Genomic DNA, 24,657 nt, shown 5'->3' with positions numbered 1-24,657 from the left:
AGTGCAAATATACAGACGACGGATAGTTTGTGGTTTAAAAAAGGCACAAAACCGACAGCGAGGTAAATCGTGGTCAGGGCCTAGGCAAGGAATACAGTAGGACTGAATCTTTGAGGTATCTGCTTTCCATAAAAAATGCAATTATTTACTTTTACTGACATCTGTTTAGAGCAAGAAAATTTCCCCCCAACGGGGTACTAAGCTTTTAGTTGAAGACATCGGTTCTGAAACTCTGAAACGAAAATTTCAGGAGTCTGCCGACCGGCACTTGCGAACTGCTTCTGCTTCGGGCACCGCACGGCAAGAAAGACTGACGTAATAACGTTGGGTGCATGTTTTATACCCCTGATGACCTGATGTCACGGAAGAACCGATGCAGGACCCAAGACTTTGTTAATCAGGCCGACTGAGGGCTACCTGCAATGTTTTCAGTGGTTTACTTTCTAAAGAAAGAAAAGAATCTACTTTTGACACATGTCAACAGTGAGCTATATCCAAAAATATGTAATTATTAAATATCCACTTGGGAGTCTGTCTTACTTTTGCTCAACAAGTCAGCAAAGATATACTCATGAAAAAGGAAGAGCGAATACCCTGAGGGTTATGGCCAATTCCTGGGCCAAATACCATGCTTCTATGACAGACCTACACAAGTCTGGATGGGTTCCCTCCTCCCTTTTGTTAACATACCACATTAGTTACATTTTCTGTCAAAATATGCAGTGTCCCTGGCTAACAGGTATGTCTAAAGCTTTTTCTGAGCTAAAATTACAGCCATCATCCCTTTGATACAGAGGTGCTGTTCTCTTGGAAATTTTGATCCAGGTCCCTTGAATCATTAGTTTCCCTGAGTAGATTCCCACAGGCTATATGAGGACACACTGGATCTGGGTTTGGCTTGAATGGGACCTACTTGACAGAAATTCATCTGTTGTATTCACTATGACAGTTCTCTTGACCCAAGACAAAAAGGAGATGGGCACACTGGCAAAAGATGTTTATCAGATATCAATGCACTTTTTTGAGAGTAGTCTTGACAGGGGAACATACAAATGTCATGTACACCAATAGCCCAAGGAATTTGCTGGCAGTAATCTGATTTTGCTGTGCTACGGCAGTGAAATACAAGATCAGGAATAGCACATTCTCCGAGGGAAGGAACTTACTTCTGGTTTGCAGTGCTTAGAAAGAACCCAGAAACTGGACTTGTTGGGAAGGTATTAGCCATGACTTGGGCAGAAACACAGAGTCCCAGACTCTAGAAACAGTTTAGGGCCAACTGTAAAGCTGTCTCTCCTCTCATGTTAGGGGACTGAATCAAGCAGTCATCCATGTAGGGGATGAATAAGGGGGGCTCCGGCTCTGCAGTAAGTAACAAATGACTAGTCACTTCAAAAACATCCTTGATGCAACAGGGCATCTGTGCAAGACTTGGATAACACCAAGGCAATTCTAGACAAGGACAGCAGTTTCTGATCCACACAGTCCTGGGAAAGATTTAGCTCTTCACATGAAGGACCTCTGGTTGCTCTTGACACAAAAATGAAAGGCAGCAACACTGTGCTCCATCCTTAAACAGAACACTGAAAAGGAAATCTTTGAGAGGAATTCGCTTTTTATAAATAATGCAGCTACTAAGCTTAGAAAAGTACAGTTTTGTACCTACCATAAATGTAGATGTTAGAGTGCTAATACAGCTGCAGTCCTCACGGATGGGTTCTCCTGCCATCAGGCGGGTCCTCGGTCGGCCAAATTCCAAAGTCTAGGTCCGGCGTCAGTTGTTGTCGCTTCTTCCCTGACGTCAGCGCGACAGGGGTATAAAGGAACCAGCCGACACAGTTTTCTTCAGTTTTTCTTGCCCCAGAAGGAAGGCAATACATAAAATTAGGTAATAATGCCATGCAATATAATCAAAAAACAGTAGTTGCAAGCAAATACACCATAAAAGAATACCCCTAGAGGGGAAGGAGGGTGGGAAACCTGGACTGCAGCTGTATTAGCACTCGAACATCTACATTTATGGTAGGTACAATAATGTACTATGTTCATCGTGCATACAGCTGCAGTCCTCACAGATGGGTAGAATCCCAAAGCTATGAAAGGGGTGGTAGGCACTAGGTGTAACTAGGAGGAGCCAAAATGCCCTGCAAGACTGCAGTGGCAAAGCCTGCTCTAGATTTGGAGTCTAATGGCAAGTTGTAGTGCTTGGAGAAGGTATGCACAGAACTCCAAGTGGCTGCTTCCAAGATATCCTTGGTAGGAACTCCTCTGAGGAAGGCTGTAGAGGTGGCTGTGGCCCTGGTGGAATGAGTTCTAATGCCTGTAGGTACAGTTTTGCCATGAAAGGAATAGCAAAAGCGTATGCAGTGGGCTATCCATTTTGAAACTGTCTGCTCGAAAATTGGTTTTCCTTGAGATCCTACGGCATAGGCCACAAAGAGCTGTTCTGATTTTCTGAAGGCTTTGTTCTGTCCAAATAACGCAGTTGTCTGTGGATGTCCAAGGAATTTACTAATCTCTCCCCTTTGTTTTGAGGATTAGGATAAAAAGTAGGTAAGTGTATGGCCTGATTTAAAGCAACCCTGGATACCACTTTAGGCATGGTTCGTAAGGAAACTCTATCCTGATGGAAGATGATAAAAGGCTGGACAGCCATGAGAGCCTGTAATTCTGAAACTCTACGAGCTGAGGTGATAGCCAGAAGGAAAGCTGTTTTCCAGGACAAGTACTGCAAATCTGCTGAAGCAGATGGCTCAAAAGGAGGCAGGGTCAGTTTTTCCAGAATGAAATTAAGATCCCAAGCACGTATTGGTTGCTTCCTTGGAGGTCTCAAATTCTTAGCCCCTCTGAGGAACTGTCTTAAGAGAGGGTGAGAGAATAAAGGTGGAGCAGTGTTGTATTCTGCAGAAATGGCTGAGACATGGATTTTGATGGAGGAGAAAGTCCACTGCTTAGCAATTCAGTCAAATATTGTAGTATTTGTGGTAAATTCAGATTTCCAGGGTCCTGGCCCAGGTACAAAAACGTTTCCATTTTGCGGAGTAAGCTTTCCTAGTTGATGGCCTTCTGGCCTCCAAAATGACATCCTGCACCTCCTTGGAGAGTAGGGCCTGCTGTGATGCTAAGGAATCTTCCATGCGGCTAGACTGAGTGTTTTTAGTCGACTGTGAAGGGTTTTGAAGCTGTGTTGAGTCAGAAGAAGAGGCATTAAGAGACAGGGTCCATGGAGGGGAATGCGTCAGGCTCCTCAGGAGTGGGTGTACCAGTGTCGTCTTGGCCAGTCCGGAGCAATGAGGATCATCTTTGGTCTGTCTGCTCTGGTCTTCAATAGCACTTTGGGCAGCAGAGGAAGAGGAGGGAAGGCATAAACTGTCATTGATGTCCAACTGAAAGAAAGAGCGTCCACTCTCCAGGCCTTTGGATGGAAGATCCTTGAGCAGAATTTTGTCAATTGATTTTTGTGGGAGGCAAATAGATCTATGTCTGGCCTTCCCCATTCTTGGATTATTTCTGTAAAAACTTTTGGATGCAACTTCCATTCGTGTGGATCTGTCATATTCCTGCTTAGGTTGTCTGCCAGCGTGTTTTCCTTGCCTGGTAAGTACTGTGCTTGTAGTTCCATTTGTAAGTCCATGGCCATGTTCCAAAGTGACATGGCCAGTCTGCTTGTTTATGTACCACATAACTGTGGTGTTGTCCGTTCTTATCAAAAGTTGACCTGGTTGTAGAAAGTTCTTGAAAGCTATAATAGCATTTATTATTGCTAGCATTTCTTTTTGATTGATGTGAAGGTGCTTTTCTTTTTTGGGACCATTTGCCCTGAATGCACCGTTCTGTCATGTGCGCTCCCCAGGCGTAGTCCGAGGCGTCTGTTGTGATGACTTGATTTGCTTGAGGCTTGCTGAAAGGAAGGCCTGTGTTTGTTTGGCATGCTTGAGCCCACCACAGAAATTCCTTTTGCAGACATGGAATTAGTGGTATTATTGTTTCCAAACTGTGGCTGTGTTGAGACCATATGTTTTTCAGGTACCATTGTAATTTCCTCAAATGCAGCTTTGCACATGGGATTAGTAAGATGCAAGATGCCATGAATCCCAGAGCCTGCAGGAATTTCCTTGCAGTAAGCCTGGTGCAATTTGCCAGTGTTCTGAAGTATTGAATTAGCTGCCCCTGCTTTTCTGGCGTGAGGTAGGCCATCTGGATGTTTGTGTCCAAGTTGGCACCCAGGAAAATTATCCTCCGAGAGGGTATTAGTCTTGATTTATTTTTGTTGACTGTGTATCCCAGAGAGTTCAATAACATTATTACATAAGCCAGATGTTTCTGAAGGATGTGTTTGCTGTCCGCTTGGATCAGACAGTCGTCCAAATAGGGATATATTTGTATCCCTTGAAGTCTGCAGTAGGCAATTACTGATGCCAGGCATTTCGTGAATACTCTGGGCGCAGTAGATAAGCCAAAGGGCAATGCAGAGAATTGATAATGAGTTGAACCTGCAAGAAATCTGAGGTATCTTCTGCAATTTTGTCTGATTGGGACATGCAGGTATGCCTCCTTGAGGTCCAATGTTACCAGCCAAGACTCCTTGCCCAGCATGGGAAGAAGCTGCTGTAGAGTGAGCATCTTGAATTTTGGTACGAGTAGGAATGTGTTTAAGGATGGATAGATCCAGAATAGGTCTCCAATCTTTTCCCTTCCTTGGCACTAGAAATAGCCTGGAATAAAACCCTTGACCTTGTTCGTGCATAGGTACCTCTTGAATAGCTTTCATGTTTTTGAGATCTGTAATTAGCCTTTGTGCCTCTGCCCTTTGATTGTGTGGCAGGTTTGGCATGCCTCTCATTTTTGGAAGGGTGTGAAAATGGAATTTGTAGCCTCTGTTTATAATGTCCAGGATCCATTTGTCCTTTGTGACAGTATGCCAATTTTTTTTAAATAATGCCAGCTTTCCTCCCAAGGGGGCTGCCATTTGAGATCTGGTTGGCATGCAAAGTGGGAAGTCATTGTGTTTGCTTTCTGATAGATTTCGAGTTGTCCTCACCACCTCTTTGTGAAGGAGCTTGCCATTGTCTGCCTCTGTACGATCCTTGGGATTGTCCTCTGCCCCTCGGGTGCCTGTATCTGCCTCTTTGGGGTCTGTCTGTGGCAGGAAAAGACCAGTTTTTGGAAGGCCAATTTCTACTAAAACGTGGGGGTTGTACCTGTAAGAAATTCCTTCACAGTTTGCATTGATTTAGCCTTTTCCTCCATTTTCCTTAATACCTCCTCAGCATTAGCACCAAATAGTACATCCTTTTGAAGAGGAGCGTTTAGTAATTTAGCTTTGACATGATCAGGTAAGGCTTGTTCCTTAAGCCAAGCATGCCTACGTATGACTGATCCTGTAACAGCAGCTCTGCATGAGGCCTCTAGAGCATCAAAACCACATTGCAAGGTATGTTTACCCACTTGTTCTGCACAATGTATCAAGTCCTGCAACTCCTTCAAATCTGGTTGTTCAGGTTGTGACATTTTACTTTTCAATTGTGATAACATAGACTGTTGGTATTTTAGCATATGAAACTGACAGTTTAAGGCTCTCATAGATAATGTAGCAGAGGTATATACCTTTTTTCCCCACCTTACTAAGGATCTGGAATCTCTCTCGGAAGGCAAAGGATTTTTAGCAATGGAGGCCTTAACTCCCTTGGGGCCCTGTGAGATGGTTTCTGGGTCAGCAGCATGGCTCTTGTATAGAAATTGGTGCGAGTCAGGGACCCTGTAGTACCTATCAGGCTTAACTGGAGCTGGAGTTAGAGAGTCTGGGTTAAGGCAGGCCTCCGAGTAAACATCTAGAATGTCCAAGACAGGAGGGTATGGCCAAAGGCCTGTGCTGAGGGAGCAAGAGAAATTCCCTGAGCCTTTTCTTGGAATCAGAATAATCCTGGCCTTCCCAGTGGAAGTGTTCCCTTAAGGTATGCAAAGTTTCCCCAAATGAGTAATCCTCAGGGGGGGGGGGATACAGAAGGGATAGACTCCTCCGCATCAGAGTCTTCAAAAGGGGAGTAAGAATGTTCCTGACCATCAGAGTGCTCAGAAATAATGGAGCCCTGATCAGAGGAAGGGGAATCTTCCTCCACTCTAGGTCTTTTGTCTGGAGGAGGCTGAGAACCTCTGATAAGAGTAATTAAATCCTCAGCCATTTTAAGTATCTGTTTCTTAGGCATGGGGCCTGGTGTGCAGCTGGTCTCAGAGTGCATGGTTGCTTTAAGACTTAGTGAAAGCCTTGATAGAAAAAGAGGAGGAATGTCTGAAGACACCTTGAGTGGAGGTGGACCTGTCCACATTCTGAGTTTCAACTCAGACAGTAGCTTCGGTAGCTGTAGTCGGGGTGTGGGCCGAGGAGCCTGTGACCTTGGGTACAGGAGACACCGTCAAAGACAGGTCGTCGGTAGGCAAGGGCTGCATAGGCGCCTCACTGAGAACCGGACCACGTGTAGCTGGCTTTGGCGTGGTGTCGGTCGAGGCCGCGGACCTCACGTGTCGGTCCTTGTCTTTTCGTTTTTTTAGACAAAACCGGAGTAGAGTATCCGACGACATGGTATAGTTAAATGCTTTTCCAAAATAATGCTGGGCGAACTCCGCCAGACGCTTAATAGTGCGTTTGTTGAATATAGCACAAAAGCGGCAGGCCGAGACCTTGTGGTCTGGGCCCAAACAAGGTATACAGAGGAAATGGAAATCCTTATGCGGTATTTGCTTCCCACAAGAAATACAATTATTAACTTTGTCTGACATCGGTCTGAGGCAAGAAAAAGTTCCCCAACGGGGTACTTAGCTTTTAAGAAGACTTCGGTTTCCAAATTTTTGTAATCTCAGGAGCTGGCCGACCGGCACTTGCGAACTGCTTCTGCTTCGGGCACCGCGCGGCAAGAAAGACTGAAGAAAATGGCATCGGCTGGTTCCTTTATACTCCTGTCGCGCTGATGTCAGGGAAGAAGCGACAACAACCGACGCCGGACCTAGACTTTGGAATTCGGCCGACCGAGGACCCGCCTGACGGCAGGAGAACCCATCTGTGAGGACTGCAGCTGTATGCACGATGAACATCAGACATCTATCCCTGATGTCCCCAAAATTCTTTATCTACAACCAACCAACACACATACAAAACAAGACTTTTCTCCAGGAGAGATGTATTATTTGTACTCTACAAGCCATATTGAAGTGACAGACTTACAATGCTCAGTACTTGCATGATGTACAAATGTTCGTGTACTGTGGAAAGAAAGTAAAGAAATGGACTGATGTCACTTTTATAACACAGACATGCTGACATTCAGGTGGGGAGAGTGTTTGCTCAGCCAAGTAGGGGAAGAGTGAAAAGCTCTGGAAGTTGGGCGTTTTGCCCAAGTGTTATTACTGCAACAATGAATAATACAATGAATATTGAGGTATCTCAAGTGGCAAAAGTGCCTTGTAAACCCAGTGAAGTTAATGAATGCAGAGACCAAATTGAAGTTCACATCTCAAGCACAGGGTATTGAAATTTAAAAAATGCCCCTTAACGACTGGAAAAGGAAAAGCACAATGGTCTACTATATTATATTTTAACATATATATATATATATATATATATATATATATATATTTTTTTTTTTTTTACATACTCTCTTTTCCAATTTCCAAGGAGTCTTCTGACCATGAAACCTCCCTCTATCAGCCATATCCAATTGTTCTTGCCTCCTGGGTATTCCCACTTTGGCCTCCCCAGGTAGCTCTCATCCTATGTACAGTCAAGACACATCCAAGGAGACTGTTCTTGCTAACATCCTAGTAATAAGGGGAAAGTAAAGTACAGTTGTGTACCTACCATAAATGTAGATGTTTGAGTGTATTCACTGTTGCAGTCATTACACTTTGGTTATCCTGCTGGTAGGTGACCCGTAGTCGGCCCGAGTTCCAAAGTCTTGGTCCGGCGTCGGTTGCTGTCGCCTCTTCCCTGACGTCAGTGCGCCAGGGGTATAAAAGTTGCAACAGATGCCATTTTCTTCAGTTTTTCTTGCCCCAGATGTCAGGTGCCCCCAGATATGAAGGCTGTAAAGATAATAAAATATGCCAAACAACCATGCATACGTTACTATAAACATTTCCTTCTTCTAAAAGCAAATACACCACATAGGTAGTATAGAGTTGAGAAGTACAGAATAGTCCCAGCAAAGAGGGGGATGGTGGGTGGGTGGGTAACCAGGACTGCAACAGTGAATACACTCGAACATCTACATTTATGGTAGGTACACAACTGTAGTGTTTCACCGTTGCAGTCATTACACTTGGGTAGAATCCCAAATCTGAGGTTGGGTGGCTGGGTCTAGATTGGATTTGGTGAGGCTAACAAGCCCTGCAGAACTGCAGTGGCAAAGCCTGCTCTGGATTTGGAGTAGAGAGGTAGGTGGTAGTGCTCGGTAAAAGTGTGCACTGAGCTCCAGGTTGCAGTTTCTAATATGTCTTTGGTTGGTACTCCTCTGAGGAAAGCTGCTGAAGTGGCTGCTGCTCTGGTAGAACGAGGCCTAATGCCCTTAGGCACAGATTTGCCAAGTTGTGCATAAAAGAAGTGGATGTAGTGTCCTATCCATTTGGAGATTGTCTGCTTTGTAATAGGTTTTCCGTGTGATCCTGCAGCATATGCTACAAACAATTGCTCAGATTTTCTGAAAGCTTTTGTTTTGTCCAAGTAAAATCGTAGCTGCCTGTGTATATCCGAGTGCAGAAGTCTTTCCCCTTTATTCTGGGGATTTGGGTAGAAAGTAGGCAAATGAATAGTTTGGTTTAAGGCCACAATGGAAACCACTTTTGGCATGAATGTTGGGTTCGTCCGTAGAGAAACCCTGTCCAGGTGAAACATGAGGAAAGGTTCCACAGCCATTAATGCCTGTAACTCTGAAACTTCTTGCTGATGTTATTGCTAGGAGCAGAGCAGTTTTCCATGACAAGAATTTTAGATCAGCTGTGCTGGCTGGTTCAAAGGGAGGCAGTGTTAGTTTTTCTAAAACAAAATTGAGGTCTCAAGTAAGTACTGGTGCTCTCCTAGGGGGTCTTATATTCTTTGCCCCTCTGAGGTACTGTCGTAGAGGATGTGAAAAAATAGGAGGATCCGTATTGTAATGAGCTGAAATGGCAGAGGCATGGATTTTAATAGATGATAGGCCTTTGTCCAACATCTCAGTCAGGTATTGCAAAATCTGAGGCATATTAGGGACCAGTGGGTTGAGCCCTTGTGCCCGGTTCCAAGCACAGAATCTCTTCCATTTTTCTGCATAAGATTTCCTAGTGCTGGGTCTCCTGGCTTCCAAAATTGCATCCATAACAGCTTTAGAGAGAGGTGCAGTCTGAGTGCTACATTATCTGCCATGCTGCCAGGTTTAAGGTTCTGAGTTGACCGTGCAGAATCTGATTGTTTTGCGGTGTCAGAAGGTGAGGGATTTGAGGTAGAGGCCAAGGTGGGCCTTGGGACAAAATCTTTAGGATTGGGTACCAGTGCTGGCGTGGCCAGTCTGGTGCAATCAGGATAATTTTTGGCCTCTCAACTGACTTTTAGAAGCACCTTGGTGAGAACAGGCATCAGAGGGAAGGCATAGACTGTCAGGTTTTTCCAGCTGAATGATAGAGCATCCACTTTCCATGCTTGAGAGTGATAAGTCTTTGTGCAAAATTTCTGTAATTGGCAATTGTGAGGGGAGGCAAAAAGATCTCTGTCTGGGTGTCCCCACTTGTTATCATGTTGAACACTTGTGGATTTAGCTACCATTCGTGAGGATCCATGAGATTTCTACTTAGTTCATATGCCAGTGTATTTTTTGTTCCTGGCAGGAATTGTGCTTGCAGATGTACCTGGTAGGTCAGTGCTGTGTTCCACAAAGTCATGGCTTGTCTGCATAGGGGGTAGGAATGTGTGCCCCCTTGCTTGTTTATGTACCACATAACTGTGGTATTGTCCGTCTTTATTAATAATTGTCCTGGATGTATTAGGTTCTTGAAGGCTGTCAGGGCATTCTGTACAGCTAGCATCTCTTTTTGATTGATGTGAAGGTACATTTGTTCCTTGGGCCACGTGCCCTGAATACATTTTCCTGCCATATGTGCTCCCCAGGCATAATCAGATGCATCCGTTGTTATTGTCTGCCTGGCTGTAGGTAAGGTGAAAGGCTGTCCCTTGTTGTGGTGACAGGCCTGGGACCACCATCGAAACTCCTGTTGTAGGCAGGGAATCAAGGTTATGATCGTCTGTAGGCTGTGACAATGAGTCCAAACACTTTTTAGATACCATTGTAGTTTCCTCATATGCAGTTTGGCATATGGAATTAGTAGAATGCAAGATGCCATGAAACCCAGGGCCTGCAGAATATTTCTTGCAGGGAGCTGGGTCTTTGTTGCCATCATTTGAAAGTAATGAGTCAGTTGCCTTTGTCTGGCGTGAGATAAGCCATCTGGGCAGTTACATTTAAGCTTGCACCCAGGAATATCTCTTGAGAGGGCACTAGCTTTGATTTCTTGTTGTTTACTGTGTACCCTAGGCAAATTAGCAATCTTTTTACAAACGCCAGGTGCTTTAGAAGAATGTCCTTGCTCTCTGCTTGAATAAGGCAGTCGTCCAAGTAGGGATATATTTGAATTACTTTTTGTCTGCAAAATGCAATTACTGGTGCCAGGCATTTTGTGAAGACCCTGGGTGCAGTAGATAAGCCAAAGGGCAGTGCAGAGAATTGATAATGCATTGAGCCTGCTATAAATCTGAGGTATCTTCTGCACAACTGCCTGATTGGGATGTGCAGGTATGCCTCCTTAAGATCCAAAGTAACTAGCCAAGCCTCTTTGCCCAGCATTGGCAGGAGTTGTTGTACTGTTAACATTTTGAATTTTGGAACATCCAGGAAAGTATTTACGACTGACAGGTCCAGTATTGGTCTCCATGCTTTGTCCTTTCTGGGTACTAGGAAAAGTCATGAGTAAAATCCTTGGCCCTGTTCTTCTTGTGCAACTTTTTGAATAGCTCCCATTATCCATAAGAGCAGCAATCTGTTTTTGTGCCTCTGCCCATTGGTTTTGTGGCAGGTTTGGCATACCTTTTGGTTTTGGAAGCATGTGGAAGTGGAACCTGTACCCTTGAGAAACTATATTCAACACCCATTGCTCTTGGGTGATCTTGTGCCAATTTTTTGAGAAAAGTGCTAGCTTTCCCCCTAGGGGTGCTGTCAACTGGTAAGAGCTTGGCATTTGCAGAGGGATGTCATTGTGACTTTTTCCTATAAGGTTGTGATTTGTCTTCTCCTTCAGGGGCTGAAGCACCCCATGGGCGTCTGTATCTGCCTCTTTGTGGCCTGTCTGACACTGGAAAGGACCAACTTTTTGAAGGCCAGTTTCTGCTAAATCTAGGTGGTTGAACCTGTAAGAAAACTTTCACAGATTGCATTGACTTTGCTTTATCCTCCATTTTCTTTAACACCTCTTCTGCCTTAACACCAAAGTATCGTGCTGTAGTGGAGCATCCAATAATTTTACTTTAACATGGTCAGGTAAACTTTGTTCTTTCAACCAAGCATGTCTTCGAATAACTGAGCCTGTAACTGCGGCTCTACAAGAAGCCTTTAATGAATCAAAACCACACTGCAGAGTATGCTTTCCCACTTGTTCAACTGCATGCAATAAATCCTGCATTTCTTTACTGTCAGGACCCTTCTATATTTGTAACCATTTTCTGCTTTAACAATGACATGAGAAACTGTTGATATTTAAGCATGTGAAACTGACAGTTTACAGCTCTTACAGCTAAAGTAGCAGAAGTGTAAATTTCTTCCCCCATCTGTCCAGAGCTCTGGAATCCCTATCTGAGGGGACAGGATTTTTGGCAGTGTTACCTTTAACGCCTTTAGGACCCTGAGAAATAGTTTCTGGGTCTGCAGCGGGGTTTTTGTAAAGAAATTTATGAGAGTCAGGGACCCTGTAGTACCTGTCTGGCTTTACTGGTGCAGAGGGTAAAGAATCTGGAGACAGACTGGATTCAGAAAAAACATCTACAATATCAAGCACAGGGGGGATAGCTAGGGGCCTGTGCTGAGGCAACAGAAGGAAATCTCTGAGCCTTTTCTTGGATTCTGAGTAATCCTGGCTCTCCCAATGGAAATGCTCCCTCATGGTGTGCAGGGTTTCCCCAAGAGAGTAATCCTGAGGCGGTGAGGCTGAAGGAATGGACTTCTTCGGCATCAGAGTCCTCATAGGGAGGGAGAGAATAGCCCTGGTCAGAAGAAGAATCAGAAGAAATGGAAACCTGATCAGAGGAATCATAATCAATGTCTTGCCTAGGCCTTTTGTCAGGAGGGGGATGGGAGCCCCTGATTAAAGTAATATTGTCTTCGGCCATTTTAAGCATCTGTTTCTTTGGCACAGATGACTGTTCTGGAGAATACTGCACTTGTTTCCTTGTCTTTAATGGTGTTTTTGACTTTGCCTTTGCTACTGTAGTAGCTTTAATTGTAAGCTGTGAAGGTCTGAAAACACACTCAGAAGCAAGTGCCTGCTCAGCGGCTCCGGACCCATCTGAGGGTATATTTTCAGCAGGCCCAATACCTTGAGTTTCCACAGGCTCGGTGTCTCCACGTGGCTGTCGGTTACGGCCTGTGGCTCTGAGGTAGCGGGTGTCAGGGGCTGCGAAAGCGCCTCACTGAGAACTGGCGAATGACCTAGAAGAGGCTTCGTCGGTTTTGGACCTCGGATGCCTGTCTTTTTCTTTGCCTTTGCGTTTTTTATACATTCCGGTCAGTTGTTCTGACGGCATTATGTAATTAAATCTTCGTCCAAAATAATGTAAAGCAAAATCAAACCGACGTTTAATAGTGCGTTTATTGAATCTAGCACAAAAACCGACAACTAGTAACATCATGGTCAGGGCCTAGGCAAGGAATGCAGTAAGAGTGAAAGTCCTTATGAGGTATTTGCTTCCCACAAGAAATACAATTAACTTTTACTGACATCAGTCTGGAGCAAGAAAAAGTTTCCCCAATGGGGTACTTAGCTTTATTGAAGACTTCGGTTCTGAAATTCAATTTTGAAAATCTCAGGAGTCTGCTGACCGGCACTTGCGAACTGCTTTTGCTTCGGGCACGGCAAGAAAGACTGAAGAAAATGGCGTCGGTTGCAACTTTTACACACCTGGCGCACTGACGTCAGGGAAGAGGCGACAGCAACCGATGCTGGACCAAGACTTTGGAACTCGGGATGACTACGGGTCGCCTGCCAGCAGAATAACTCAAGTGTAATGACTGCAACAGTGAAACATGATGAACATCTATGCTTTCCTTGGGTGAGGGCATACCCTATGCACATATGTTCACGACATAATTGCCAAATAACCAACCCTGGGTCATCTTTTGCACCACTGCCCCTTCTTTCAAGAGACTATAACAACTGATGGTCCCATATTCTGCCCTTTCCCACAGAAAGGCACACGTATGCTCCCCACACCAGCTCCTGCAAACACACAAGATTCTAATTGAACGCAGACTGCCTGGGCCACCGTCAGGGCTTTACTACTGTAAGCCAACAGAGCTGGCCAAAACAATCTTGTAAACATGGTCTCACAGAATGTCTTTTACACTGAGCCCTGAAACATTATAACAACTGAATCTTCAAAGACAAAGTAGGTGAAAAAACAATGAATACGCAAAGTACACAGATGTACAGACACAATGTAGACGTTTCTAGGAGAGGTCAGAGAAAGCATACTGCTAAACTGCAAATTTTGCAAGCTGTCTGGATACAGTACACACTCTGAAGAGAGAGGTCAGGGTTGGTAAACCCACCCAGCTCAGCTCAAAAGGAACTGTGCAATTTGATATTTAAATAAACTGTAGCTAAGGTACTATCAAATTACCTCATTCCACAAAAAATCCAACACATACAGCAACTGAAAGCAATTGACTAGAATCATTGCCAATGAAGGCTCAGCACGATTCTGAATTTTCATCTCCGCCAAAAGCATCACCAAGTTAACCACAGCCTAAGAGAAAAAAGAAAAAAATGATGACTTCAAAATAGCATGTAAATACATATCTTTTATTTAAGGCACCCCCCCCCCCCAATTCAGCTAACATTTTAGGTAACAGCAAACAAATATGTGACAGCAGAAACTGAAGTTCCAAACACTTGAATCCATTTACTAGGAAGAAGCAACTGCAAATGGATAAACCTTGAAAGTGCACAAGTGGCTTTTAAACTGCGTCAATCCTTTGCAGATTTCAATGTTACACCCATGAAGGAAATAAGTGTGTATGTGTGCTGAATGGAAGTGCAATGATGCCCAACAGATATGAATACCAAAACATTACAGTTTAGTAATAACTTTATGACATTTACTACCTTGATGAAAACAAGTTAGTTCAACTATAAGGGCATCTAAATCAGCAACCTTTATCTGTAAGCAGGCGATATATACAGGATAAAAATATAATGTGTATTAAATATACACTTTTTAAGTATTCATTTTGTCCCCTATCACCCCATCCCTGACCATTAAAGCCAATAATCAATTGGACCAGTCTTCGGAAAGCAGCAGAAGCTAAGACAAGAGACCCATGGATAGTGGTCATGCTACAAGTGATTAAGAAATCAGATACGCTTACAGCCCCCTCCCCAAGCTACTGGGAGTGTATGTACCCACACACCAGTCATGCCTGGCTGGCATGTATGCATTGGTCCTTACCCTAGGTAGTGTCCTGTAGTACAAAATGACTCTCCAGCCAGAAATTGGAGAACAAACCTCAGCTGTATATTCCAATCCCTTGCTGTTTGACTTTCAATGTCAAGGCAGGCAATCCAGCCAGGGTTACTTTGTCTAGTCGGGGTTCCACCTCTTTATGTCATACAGCCAGCAAGTAACAAAGACGCTGTACGTCTGTATGCGTCTACGTCACTGGCTGATCTATGAGAAGGACAAATACAAGTAACATGGTATATTTTTTGTGCTTCAAGTTGATCTATGACAGGACAATTCTTTGCAAGTGAAAATACTGTAATTTAAAAAAAAAACAGCAGTCTCCGAACAAGAGCTTTATTATATAAACACAGTCCTGAGTATTTTTGTCTTTTTACCAAGACTTAATCAGAGTAACAGGAAAGACACAGTAAAACACCCACTCATATAGCAGTGAACAGATTGTGTTTCATTTGTGATTGGTAGAGCATTTAACTAATTAGAAAGTCTATTACCTGGCAATTAAAAAACATTAATTGCACCAATGCAGGTGTAAGCAATGCATACGTATGAACTAACAAATTATACATTTTATAAATAATTACTTCATATGGTCGATATTTCAGAATATCGACATTCATATGGCCAAGACCACATGATCGACATTCGAAATGTCGACCATAGAATAAAAAACACAAAAACCTACCTTCATGCTGCTAGCAGGGGGATACACCCCCTGAATTTAAATATACCAACTCAGAGATCGCACTACAGTGCGGAAGATGGAAATCGTTCCATTCCCAACTGTATGGTGATGCTGGTTCCGTATGGTTGACATTTTGAATTCCGATCATATGGTCTCGGCCAGATGAATGCCGACAGTTTGAAACACACATATATACATACATATATATATATACACACACACACACCGATACATAGTGTTCATATGTTAAAAATTCAATGTGATAAATACATAAATGTGTGACCAAACAAATACACCATTAAAAATGACTCTCTAAAATTACCCTAACAAGGAAAAACATTGATAGTCAATGAATCAATAATCACTTTAAAAAATAATACAAGATAAAATTAAGTTAACAAAATGATATAGCTACATTTTAACGCGAATACAATATAATTTATATACAGCCTGCTTTAACTTTTAGAATGCTAGCAATAGTCACTGTCATTAATGCCAGGGCTTTGTGAGGCATTAAGCTTCACCGGCCATTGTAGTTCCTTACTGTCAGTATACCAACATAATAGTGTCACTTGTACCCTGTCAATTACAAAAAAAAGTAAATTTTTAAAATTAGACCAGCTGAATGTCTTGCCAATGCATTTGACATTTTTCTTTTCATAATACTATACACATGTTGATCGATTCTATCTTTCAGTCTTCCCTTGGTTTTGCCAACATAGCAAGCTTTACTGTTGATCAGTGGCAGTGACTAACATTGAGCAGCTTCCCTGCCCCCCGTAGAGGTGGTTACTGACTTGAAACTGTAGTTTTATTGGCCACTAGGGATCATTTCCATAACTCCTTCATCTTCCTCTCTTAAAACCTAGTTGCCTCGTGGTTTGGGCGTTTTTTCAGGCTTGTTGGCTGTTGGTGAAGCACCCTCCAAGATGAAAAAACGCTGAGAGAAGAAGGGAGCCACTTTTGAGATTAAGTATTTTTTCTCTGTTTATTTGCTAAGTTTTTCTGCATAGCTGCCTAGCTTGAGCATTTTCTGGCTTGTTAAACTTGATTTCTGTATTAGTAGCTGTATTTAGAGCACAACCAAAAGCTGTTTGCTGAATTTCCTGTTTGCACTTAATTTTAAATCGTTTTTTTCTTAAAACTTGCATATTTTCTGTCCTTGACCTAGCACTCTTGTGTGGGGTCATTTACTGCACTGTTATAACTTGATATTACTTGTGAACCCTCTGCTATCTCTGTAAAAAACAAAAACAAAAAAAAAAATCTCGCTTTTTTCCCACTTTTCTGAGAGTTAAAAAAGTTCAGTTACAGGCTTGCTGTTCCTGAACTGTTTGAAAGTTTCTGTGAGGCCATTTTTGCTTGGGCTGAAGGAGGCGGTCTCTGTTGATCAGTGGCAGTGACTAACATTGAGCAGCTTCCCTGCCCCCCGTAGAGGTGGTTACTGACTTGAAACTATAGTTTTATTGGCCACTAGGGGTCATTTCCATAACTCCTTCATCTTCCTCTCTTAAAACCTAGTTGCCTCGTGGTTTGGGCGTCTTTTCAGGCTTGTTGGCTGTTGGTGAAGCACCCTCCAAGATGAAAAAACGCTGAGAGAAGAAGGGAGCCACTTTTGAGATTTTAAGTATTTTTTCTCTGTTTATTTGCTAAGTTTTTCTGCATAGCTGCCTAGCTTGAGCATTTTCTGGCTTGTTAAACTTGATTTCTGTATTAGTAGCTGTATTTAGAGCACAACCAAAAGCTGTTTGCTGAATTTCCTGTTTGCACTTAATTTTAAATCGTTTTTTTCTTAAAACTTGCATATTTTCTGTCCTTGACCTATCACTCTTGTGTGGGGTCATTTACTGCACTGTTATAACTTGATATTACTTGTGAACCTCTGCTATCTCTGTAAAAAAAAAAAAAAATCTTGCTTTTTTCCCACTTTTCTGAGAGTTAAAAAAGTTCAGTTACAGGCTTGCTGTTCCTGAACTGTTTGAAAGTTTCTGTGAGGCCAATTTTGCTTGGGCTGAAGGAGGGTCTCTCTGTTGATCAGTGGCAGTGACTAACATTGAGCAGCTTCCCTGCCCCCCGTAGAAGTGGTTACTGACTTGAAACTGTAGTTTTATTTTCCCTTTTGGGACTATTCATGCTTCTTTCCAGCCCCTGCTATCAAGCACGCTTTAACGTGCTTTAGCGCGGAGTTGCCAGTAGAGCAGCATCGGGCAGCGCCGGTTAAACAAAGTTAAACTCTTTCTGGCTCCAGAAAGTCTGTTCTTCAATTTTTCCCTTAGAACTGCTCTGTTAGGAACCTAAACAGTTTACACCTACACTAAAAAGTGCAGCACTTGTTCCAAATAGCTTTTTCTCCTCAAAAAGCTCAGCACTTGTCTTATAAGCATATCCCTTGTCTTATAAGCATTCTCTTTGCAGGTCAAGCACTCCTATATTATACAAATCTCTCACTAGCAAACCCCCCTAGAAGTGCCCACTTCCCTGCTAAGCCCACTAATTTTCTGTCTCATACCAACTCATAATTCTTTCTAGCATGTCGAAGGGTCAGATGCTGGCATCCTCTCCTGCCCAGTTGGTGAATCTGGGAATTCTGAGACAATGTTACAATTGCTTCATGTACACGGACAACCCTCTCCTCCTCCCACGTAACACTAACACTTGTGAGAGATGCAGCTATTTAGCCAGACTGGAGGCTGAGCTCTCTCAACTCAGGACTGGCAAGACCAGGCAAGAGAAGGCAACTACACACACCACAATACCAGTCTCACATAACTCAACCACACCACTGAATCAAACACAAACACACTAAGACATACTCGGAGGCTCTGAGTAAAAATTTACCTAAACAGCAGAGGCCTCCAAAGCAGACACCCAAGCAACTGCAAACTCAATACACCACACAAACACATAAACAACAAAATCAGTGTGCAAAGCAGTCACTGCCCTTAAGGCCAAATACAACACCAAACATACTTGTCATAGGTGACACCATAGTCGGACACACTGACGTCCCGCAATTGAGTAAGGAGAAGGTCACAGTAAGCTGCCTGTCGGGCGCTAGAATCCGCCACAACACAAGCACTCAGGTCTCTCAACAGCAGGTACAAGTACGACTCAGTCATTGTCCACGCTGGTGTCAACGACCTGAGACGTACCTCCTTGGACTACATGAAAAGGGACATTGAGGAGCTCTCTGATTATGTAGCCCAGGCAGGTATGACCCTGACCTTCAGCAGTATCCTACCTTCACCTAGAATGATGCCACAATACAGTGATAAGATGATCAGCTTTAATAATTGGCTTAAATTCTGGTGTCATTCAAAGGGGATCCAATGTCTGTCTGCCTGGGATGACATGCTGGACAAGCCACGCTGCTTCGCAAGGGACGGCTTGCACCTGTCACCGCCTAGGCTACCGGATATTGGCAAAGGCTCTTGCCACCCCATAGTGCCTTTTTAGGCAAGGCTCAAATTCTAAACCTACCACCCTAGAACACCAAAAGGAAAAACTAAGGGTAATGCTGCTCAATGCCAGAAGTCTCAATCTCAAGATGCACGACTCGAGGCCCTTCTCAATATGGAGAACATCGATGTCTGTGCTGTGACAGAAACCTGGTTCAAGGCTCCTGAGAGCACCCCAGCACTAACAGGTTTCACCTCATATCATGCATTCCGCCCCAAAATCGGACAACACCAAGAAAGGAGGGGGATGTCCATATTCATAAAGGACACCCACACCTCAAGGTTGGTGGCAACGCACGATGCATCGGAGACCATCCAGGTGCAATTAACCATAGGCAAGACTGCTCTGCAATTTGTAGCATGTTACAGGCCACCCTCTCAAACTCAGGAACCTGACATGGCCTTCCTGAAAACATTGGAGGGGATAAATGTATCTCCAAACACCATCATACTAGGTGACTTCAACTATCCTAATATAGACTGGGAACACTACTCAAGCCCGAACACTCTAACCCAAAGATTCCTGGAGTTCATAAACTCAAATGCCATGGAACAACTAGTCACCATCCCCACAAGAGGAGAAAACATACTTGATCTCATCATCACGAACATGGGATCAAAATGTTCAACACCGGAAGTATACCCCTCACTGGTGAGATCAAATCATAAACTAATCTCACTGGAGGTCCTCATCCCGCCCCCACCTGAAACAAAAAAGACCACAGTGAAAAACTTCTCAAAAGCCGATTTCACACTTCTAAAAACTAGTGTGGTCTCCTTTAAGGCCCCTGAGCCAGTGGTAAACATTACTCAAACCGCTGAATCACTTACAAATGCCTTCTACCAGCACCTACAGGACTGCATGGATCAGGCAATCCCAAACTAAACTAAGACTCTCTGTACCAAAGGCAAGCATCCAGTCTGGTGGACCCCAGCCATAAACAAGCTCTACAACAAAAGGAGGAAGCTACTACAAGATAGAGCAAAATCCTTGAAAGGTAAGACACCTTTGATCATTATAAGTAAAAAACTAAGAGCTCTCATAAAATCATCCAAGGCAAATTTTGAGAGAAAAATCGCCAAGGACTCAGACAATCATAAGGCCTTCTTTAGCTATGTTAGAAACCTAGGAGGAAACTCCCAGATATGCTCAGAATTAGTTCAAAATGATGTGAAAATTACTGAACCTACACACATTGCTAACATACTGGCTGACAGGTTCAGTGCAAACTCCCCAAAAGGAGAGATATCTATTCCAGAGGATTGTAGCCCCCCAAAACTTTCCAACCCCCAGGTGAGAACTGCCCTCACTAAGGCAAAAAACACAGCATCCATGGGACGGATGGTGTCCCGGCTGTGTGCTTCATGAACTCAACGAGGAATTAAACCCACAGTTAGGACAGCTGTTTAATCTTAGCCTCACCTCAGGATACGCCCAAGGAGTGGCGCACGCACTGTGGTCCCACTTCATAAGGCGGTGCCTCCACAGACCCTGGAAATTACCGCCCATTAGCTTGACAAGCCTTATCTGCAAAGCCATGGAGAGGATCATAATGGAACTCATAAATAAAGACATAGGGAACTTGCAGACTTTGGATCCAACCCAGTTTGGCTTTGTCAAAGGCAGATCCTGCCTCTTAAACTTGGTTGACTTTTTCGAGACAGTCACCAAGGCCATTGATGAGGAAAGGCAGTCCATACAGCCTACCTCGACCTGGCAAAGGCCTTTGACACAATACCCCACTCAGGTATCATCGAAAACTCATCAGCTTGAATGTAAACCCATACATCACAAGATGGGTTGCAAACTGGCTAAGTGACAGAACCCACAGGGTCAGAGTTGCTGGAGCCATGTCAGACTCAAAGCCTGTCACAAGTGGTGTCCCACAGGGCTCAGTCCTGGGTCCACTCTTGTTCGGCATCTACTTTTCTACAGGCAAACACAGGAGGGTTATGGCTGACAAAGTTTGCAGATGACTGCAAACTGGGCGCCATAGTCGAAAACACATCTGACACAGATATCCTCCAGAAGGGCCTCACAGAAACGGATAACTGGTGCCAGAGCCATGGCCTGAAGTTAAACGCCAAAAAATGCATAGTCATACCCTTTGGGAAAAACAAGGTTACCCCTAGCTACCATATAGGTGGCAATCCACTGAGCACAGAAAAAGTCATCAGGGATCTGGGGACCCAAGTTGACAGTAGCCTTTCGTTTGACACTCATGTTGCTAAAGTAGTTAGGAAAACCTTCTATATCGCCCACCTGATCATGAAGGGATTCACATCTAGATCAAGGGAGGTCATCGTCCCCTGTACTCATCACTCATTAGACCTAGGATTGAGTACAATGCCCGCTCGAATGTATCTGACCAGACACCTGCTGCAGCTTGAAAGGCCCCAAAAGTTCCTCACCAAAAGGATAAAGGGTCTCAAAAATATGTCTTATGCTGCCCGACTGAAAGAACTCCAGCTCTATTCAGTCTCATACCGCTTGCTCAGAGGTGACCTGTGCCTGACATATAAGGCCATGTCAAACCCAGATTTGATGAATATGCTTCACCTCAAAAATCTAGATCCCTCAGAACCACAAGGGCGGAGACTTAAACCGTGACACTGTTATAAATAGAACGTGCTGGAGGGACAGATTCATCACACAGAGACTCCCTATGCTGTGGAACAAAATCCCGGTACATGTGAGGCAGAGCACCTCGCTGGCCTTGTTCAAGAGGAATCTTGACCAATGGATGGGAGATCGCAGATATACCCCAGGGATTACTTCAGTGTCACTGCTTGACAGAGGCACAGAAAAATGATAGGCATAGTTTTTATTCAAACTAAAGGGGTGGCGAAAGCCACATAACTATGGGCTAGGCTTATAAATGCCCTTGGGCAGATAGCCTAGTATGAACCTATGAACCTATTCATAAAGGACACCCACACCTCAAGGTTGGTGGCAACGCACGATGCATCGGAGACCATCCAGGTGCAATTAACCACAGGCAAGACTGCTCTGCAATTTGTAGCATGTTACAAGCCACCCTCTCAAACTCAGGAACCTCACATGGCCTTCCTGAAAACAATGGAGGGGATAAATGTATCTCCAAACACCATCATACTAGGTGACTTCAACTACCCTAATATAGACTGGGAACACTGCTCAAGCCCAAACACTCTAGCCCAAAGGTTCCTGGAGTTCATAAACTCAAATGCCATGGAACAACTAGTCACCATCCCCACAAGAGGAGAAAACATACTTGATCTCATCATCACGAACATGGGATCACAATGTTCAACACCGGAAGTATACCCCTCACTGGTGAGATCAGATCATAAACTAATCTCGCTGGAGGTCCTCATCCCGCCCCCACCTGAAATAGAAAAGACCACAGTGAAAAACTTCTCAAAAGCCGACTTCACACTTCTAAAAACTAGTGTGGTCTCCTTTAAGGCCCCTGAGCCAGTGGTAAACATTACTCAAACCGCTGAATCACTTACAAATGCCTTCTACCAGCACCTACAGGACTGCATGGATCAGGCAATCCCAAACAAAACTAAGACTCTTTGTACCAAAGGCAAGCGTCCAGTCTGGTGGACCCCAGCCATAAACAAGCTCTACAACAAAAGGAGGAAGCTACTACAAGATAGAGCAAAATCCTTGAAAGGTAAGACACCTTTGATCATTATAAGTAAAAATCTAAGAGCTCTCATAAAATCATCCAAGGCAAATTTTGAGAGAAAAATCGCCAAGGACTCAAAAGACAATCATAAGGCCTTCTTTAGCTATGTTAGAAACCTAGGAGGAAACTCCCAGATATGCTCAGAATTAGTTCAAAATGATGTGAAGATTACTGAACCTACACACATTGCCAACATACTGGCTGACAGGTTCAGTGCAAACTTCTCCCCCCCCCAAAAGGAGAGATATCTATACCAGAGGATTGTAGCCCCCCCAAACATCTCCAACGCCCAGGTGAAAACTGCTCTCTCCAAAGCAAAAAACACAGCATCCATGGGACCGGATGGTGTCCCCGGCTGTGTGCTCCACAAACTCAATGAGGAATTAAACCCGCAGTTAGGACAGCTGTTTAATCTTAGCCTCACCTCAGGATAAGTACCCAAGGAGTGGCGCACGGCGACTGTGGTCCCACTTCACAAGGGCGGTGCCTCCACCGACCCTGGAAATTACCGTCCCATTAGCTTGACAAGCCTGATCTGCAAAGCCATGGAGAGGATCATAATGGAACTCATAAATAAAGACATAGGGAACTTGCAGACTTTGGATCCAACCCAGTTTGGCTTTGTCAAAGGCAGATCATGCCTTTTAAACTTGGCTGACTTTTTCGAGACAGTCACCAAGGCGATTGATGAGGGAAAGGCAGTCCATACAGCCTACCTTGACCTGGCAAAGGCCTTCGACAATATCCCACTCAGGTATCATCGAAAAACTCATCAGCTTGAATGTAAACCCATACATCACAAGATGGGTTGCAAACTGGCTAAGTGACAGAACCCACAGGGTCAGAGTTGCTGGAGCCATGTCAGACTCAAAGCCTGTCACAAGTGGTGTCCCACAGGGCTCAGTCCTGGGTCCACTCTTGTTCGGCATCTACTTTTCTGAAGTACAAGCAAACACAGGAGGGTTATGGCTGACAAAGTTTGCAGATGACTGCAAACTGGGCGCCATAGTCGAAAACACATCTGACACAGATATCCTTCAGAAGGGCCTCACAGAAACGGATAACTGGTGCCAGAGCCATGGCCTAAAGTTAAATGCCAAGAAATGCATAGTGATACCCTTCGGAAAAAACAAGGTTACCCCTAGCTACCATATAGGTGGCAATCCACTGAGCACAGAAGAAGTCATCACGGATCTGGGGACCCAGGTTGACAGTAGCCTTTCATTTGACACTCATGTTGCTAAAGTGGTTAGGAAAACCTTCTACATTGCCCACCTGATCATGAAGGGATTCACATCTAGATCAAGGGAGGTCATCGTCCCCCTGTATTCATCACTCATTAGACCTATGATTGAGTACAATGCCCCATTCGGAATGTATCTGACCAGACACCTGCAGCAGCTGGAAAGGCCCCAAAAGTTCCTCACCAAAAGGATAAAGGGTCTCAAAAATATGTCTTATGCTGCCCGACTGAAAGAACTCCAGCTCTATTCAGTCTCATACCGCTTGCTCAGAGGTGACCTGTGCCTGACATATAAGGCCATGTCAAACCCTGGATTTGATGAATATGCTTCACCTCAAAAAAATCTAGATCCCTCAGAACCACAAGGGCGGGACACTTAAACCTTGACACGGTTATTAATAGAACATGCTGGAGGGACAGATTCATCACCCAGAGACTCCCTATGCTGTGGAACAAAATCCCGGTACATGTGAGGCAGAGCACCTCGCTGGCCTTGTTCAAGAGGAATCTTGACCAATGGATGGGGGATCGCAGATATACCCCAGGGATTACTTCAGTGTCACTGTTTGACAGAGGCACAGCAAAATAATAGGCATAGTTTTATTCAAACTAAAGGGGTGGCGAAAGCCAAATAACTATGGGCTAGGCTTATAAATGCCCTTGGGCAGATAGCCTAGTATGAACCTATGAACCTATGACTAAACAAGATGTGTTGGGTTGCAATTCACCTTCCCTGGTCACACAAGAAGAATTATGGTACATTTGTAACATATTTGTGTGGGAAGAAGTACAGTTGTGTACACTTACCCTAAATGTAGATGTTCGAGTGTATTCACTGTTGCAGTCAT

General features: G+C 44.0%; 1 protein-coding gene across 4 annotated transcripts in view; it reads right to left on the bottom strand.

Moving 5' to 3' along the window:
- Window positions 1-24,657, bottom strand: part of LBR (lamin B receptor) — a 962,918-nt gene that overhangs the window by 304,262 nt on the left and 633,999 nt on the right. For all 4 annotated transcript variants that reach the window (XM_044059838.1, XM_044059844.1, XM_044059847.1 and 1 more), the window contains one exon: window positions 13,907-14,032. In XM_044059838.1, coding sequence (XP_043915773.1) covers window positions 13,907-14,032 — 126 coding nt within the window. The remainder of the gene's footprint in view (window positions 1-13,906; window positions 14,033-24,657) is intronic.

This window comes from Protopterus annectens, chromosome 1.part2 (genome assembly GCF_019279795.1).
Source record: "Protopterus annectens isolate FY-2018-M chromosome 1.part2, PAN1.0, whole genome shotgun sequence".
NCBI classification, from domain to species: domain Eukaryota; kingdom Metazoa; phylum Chordata; order Ceratodontiformes; family Protopteridae; genus Protopterus; species Protopterus annectens.
The sequence above is the reverse complement of the archived record's forward strand: the minus strand, read 5'-3'. Positions and strand labels throughout refer to the sequence as shown.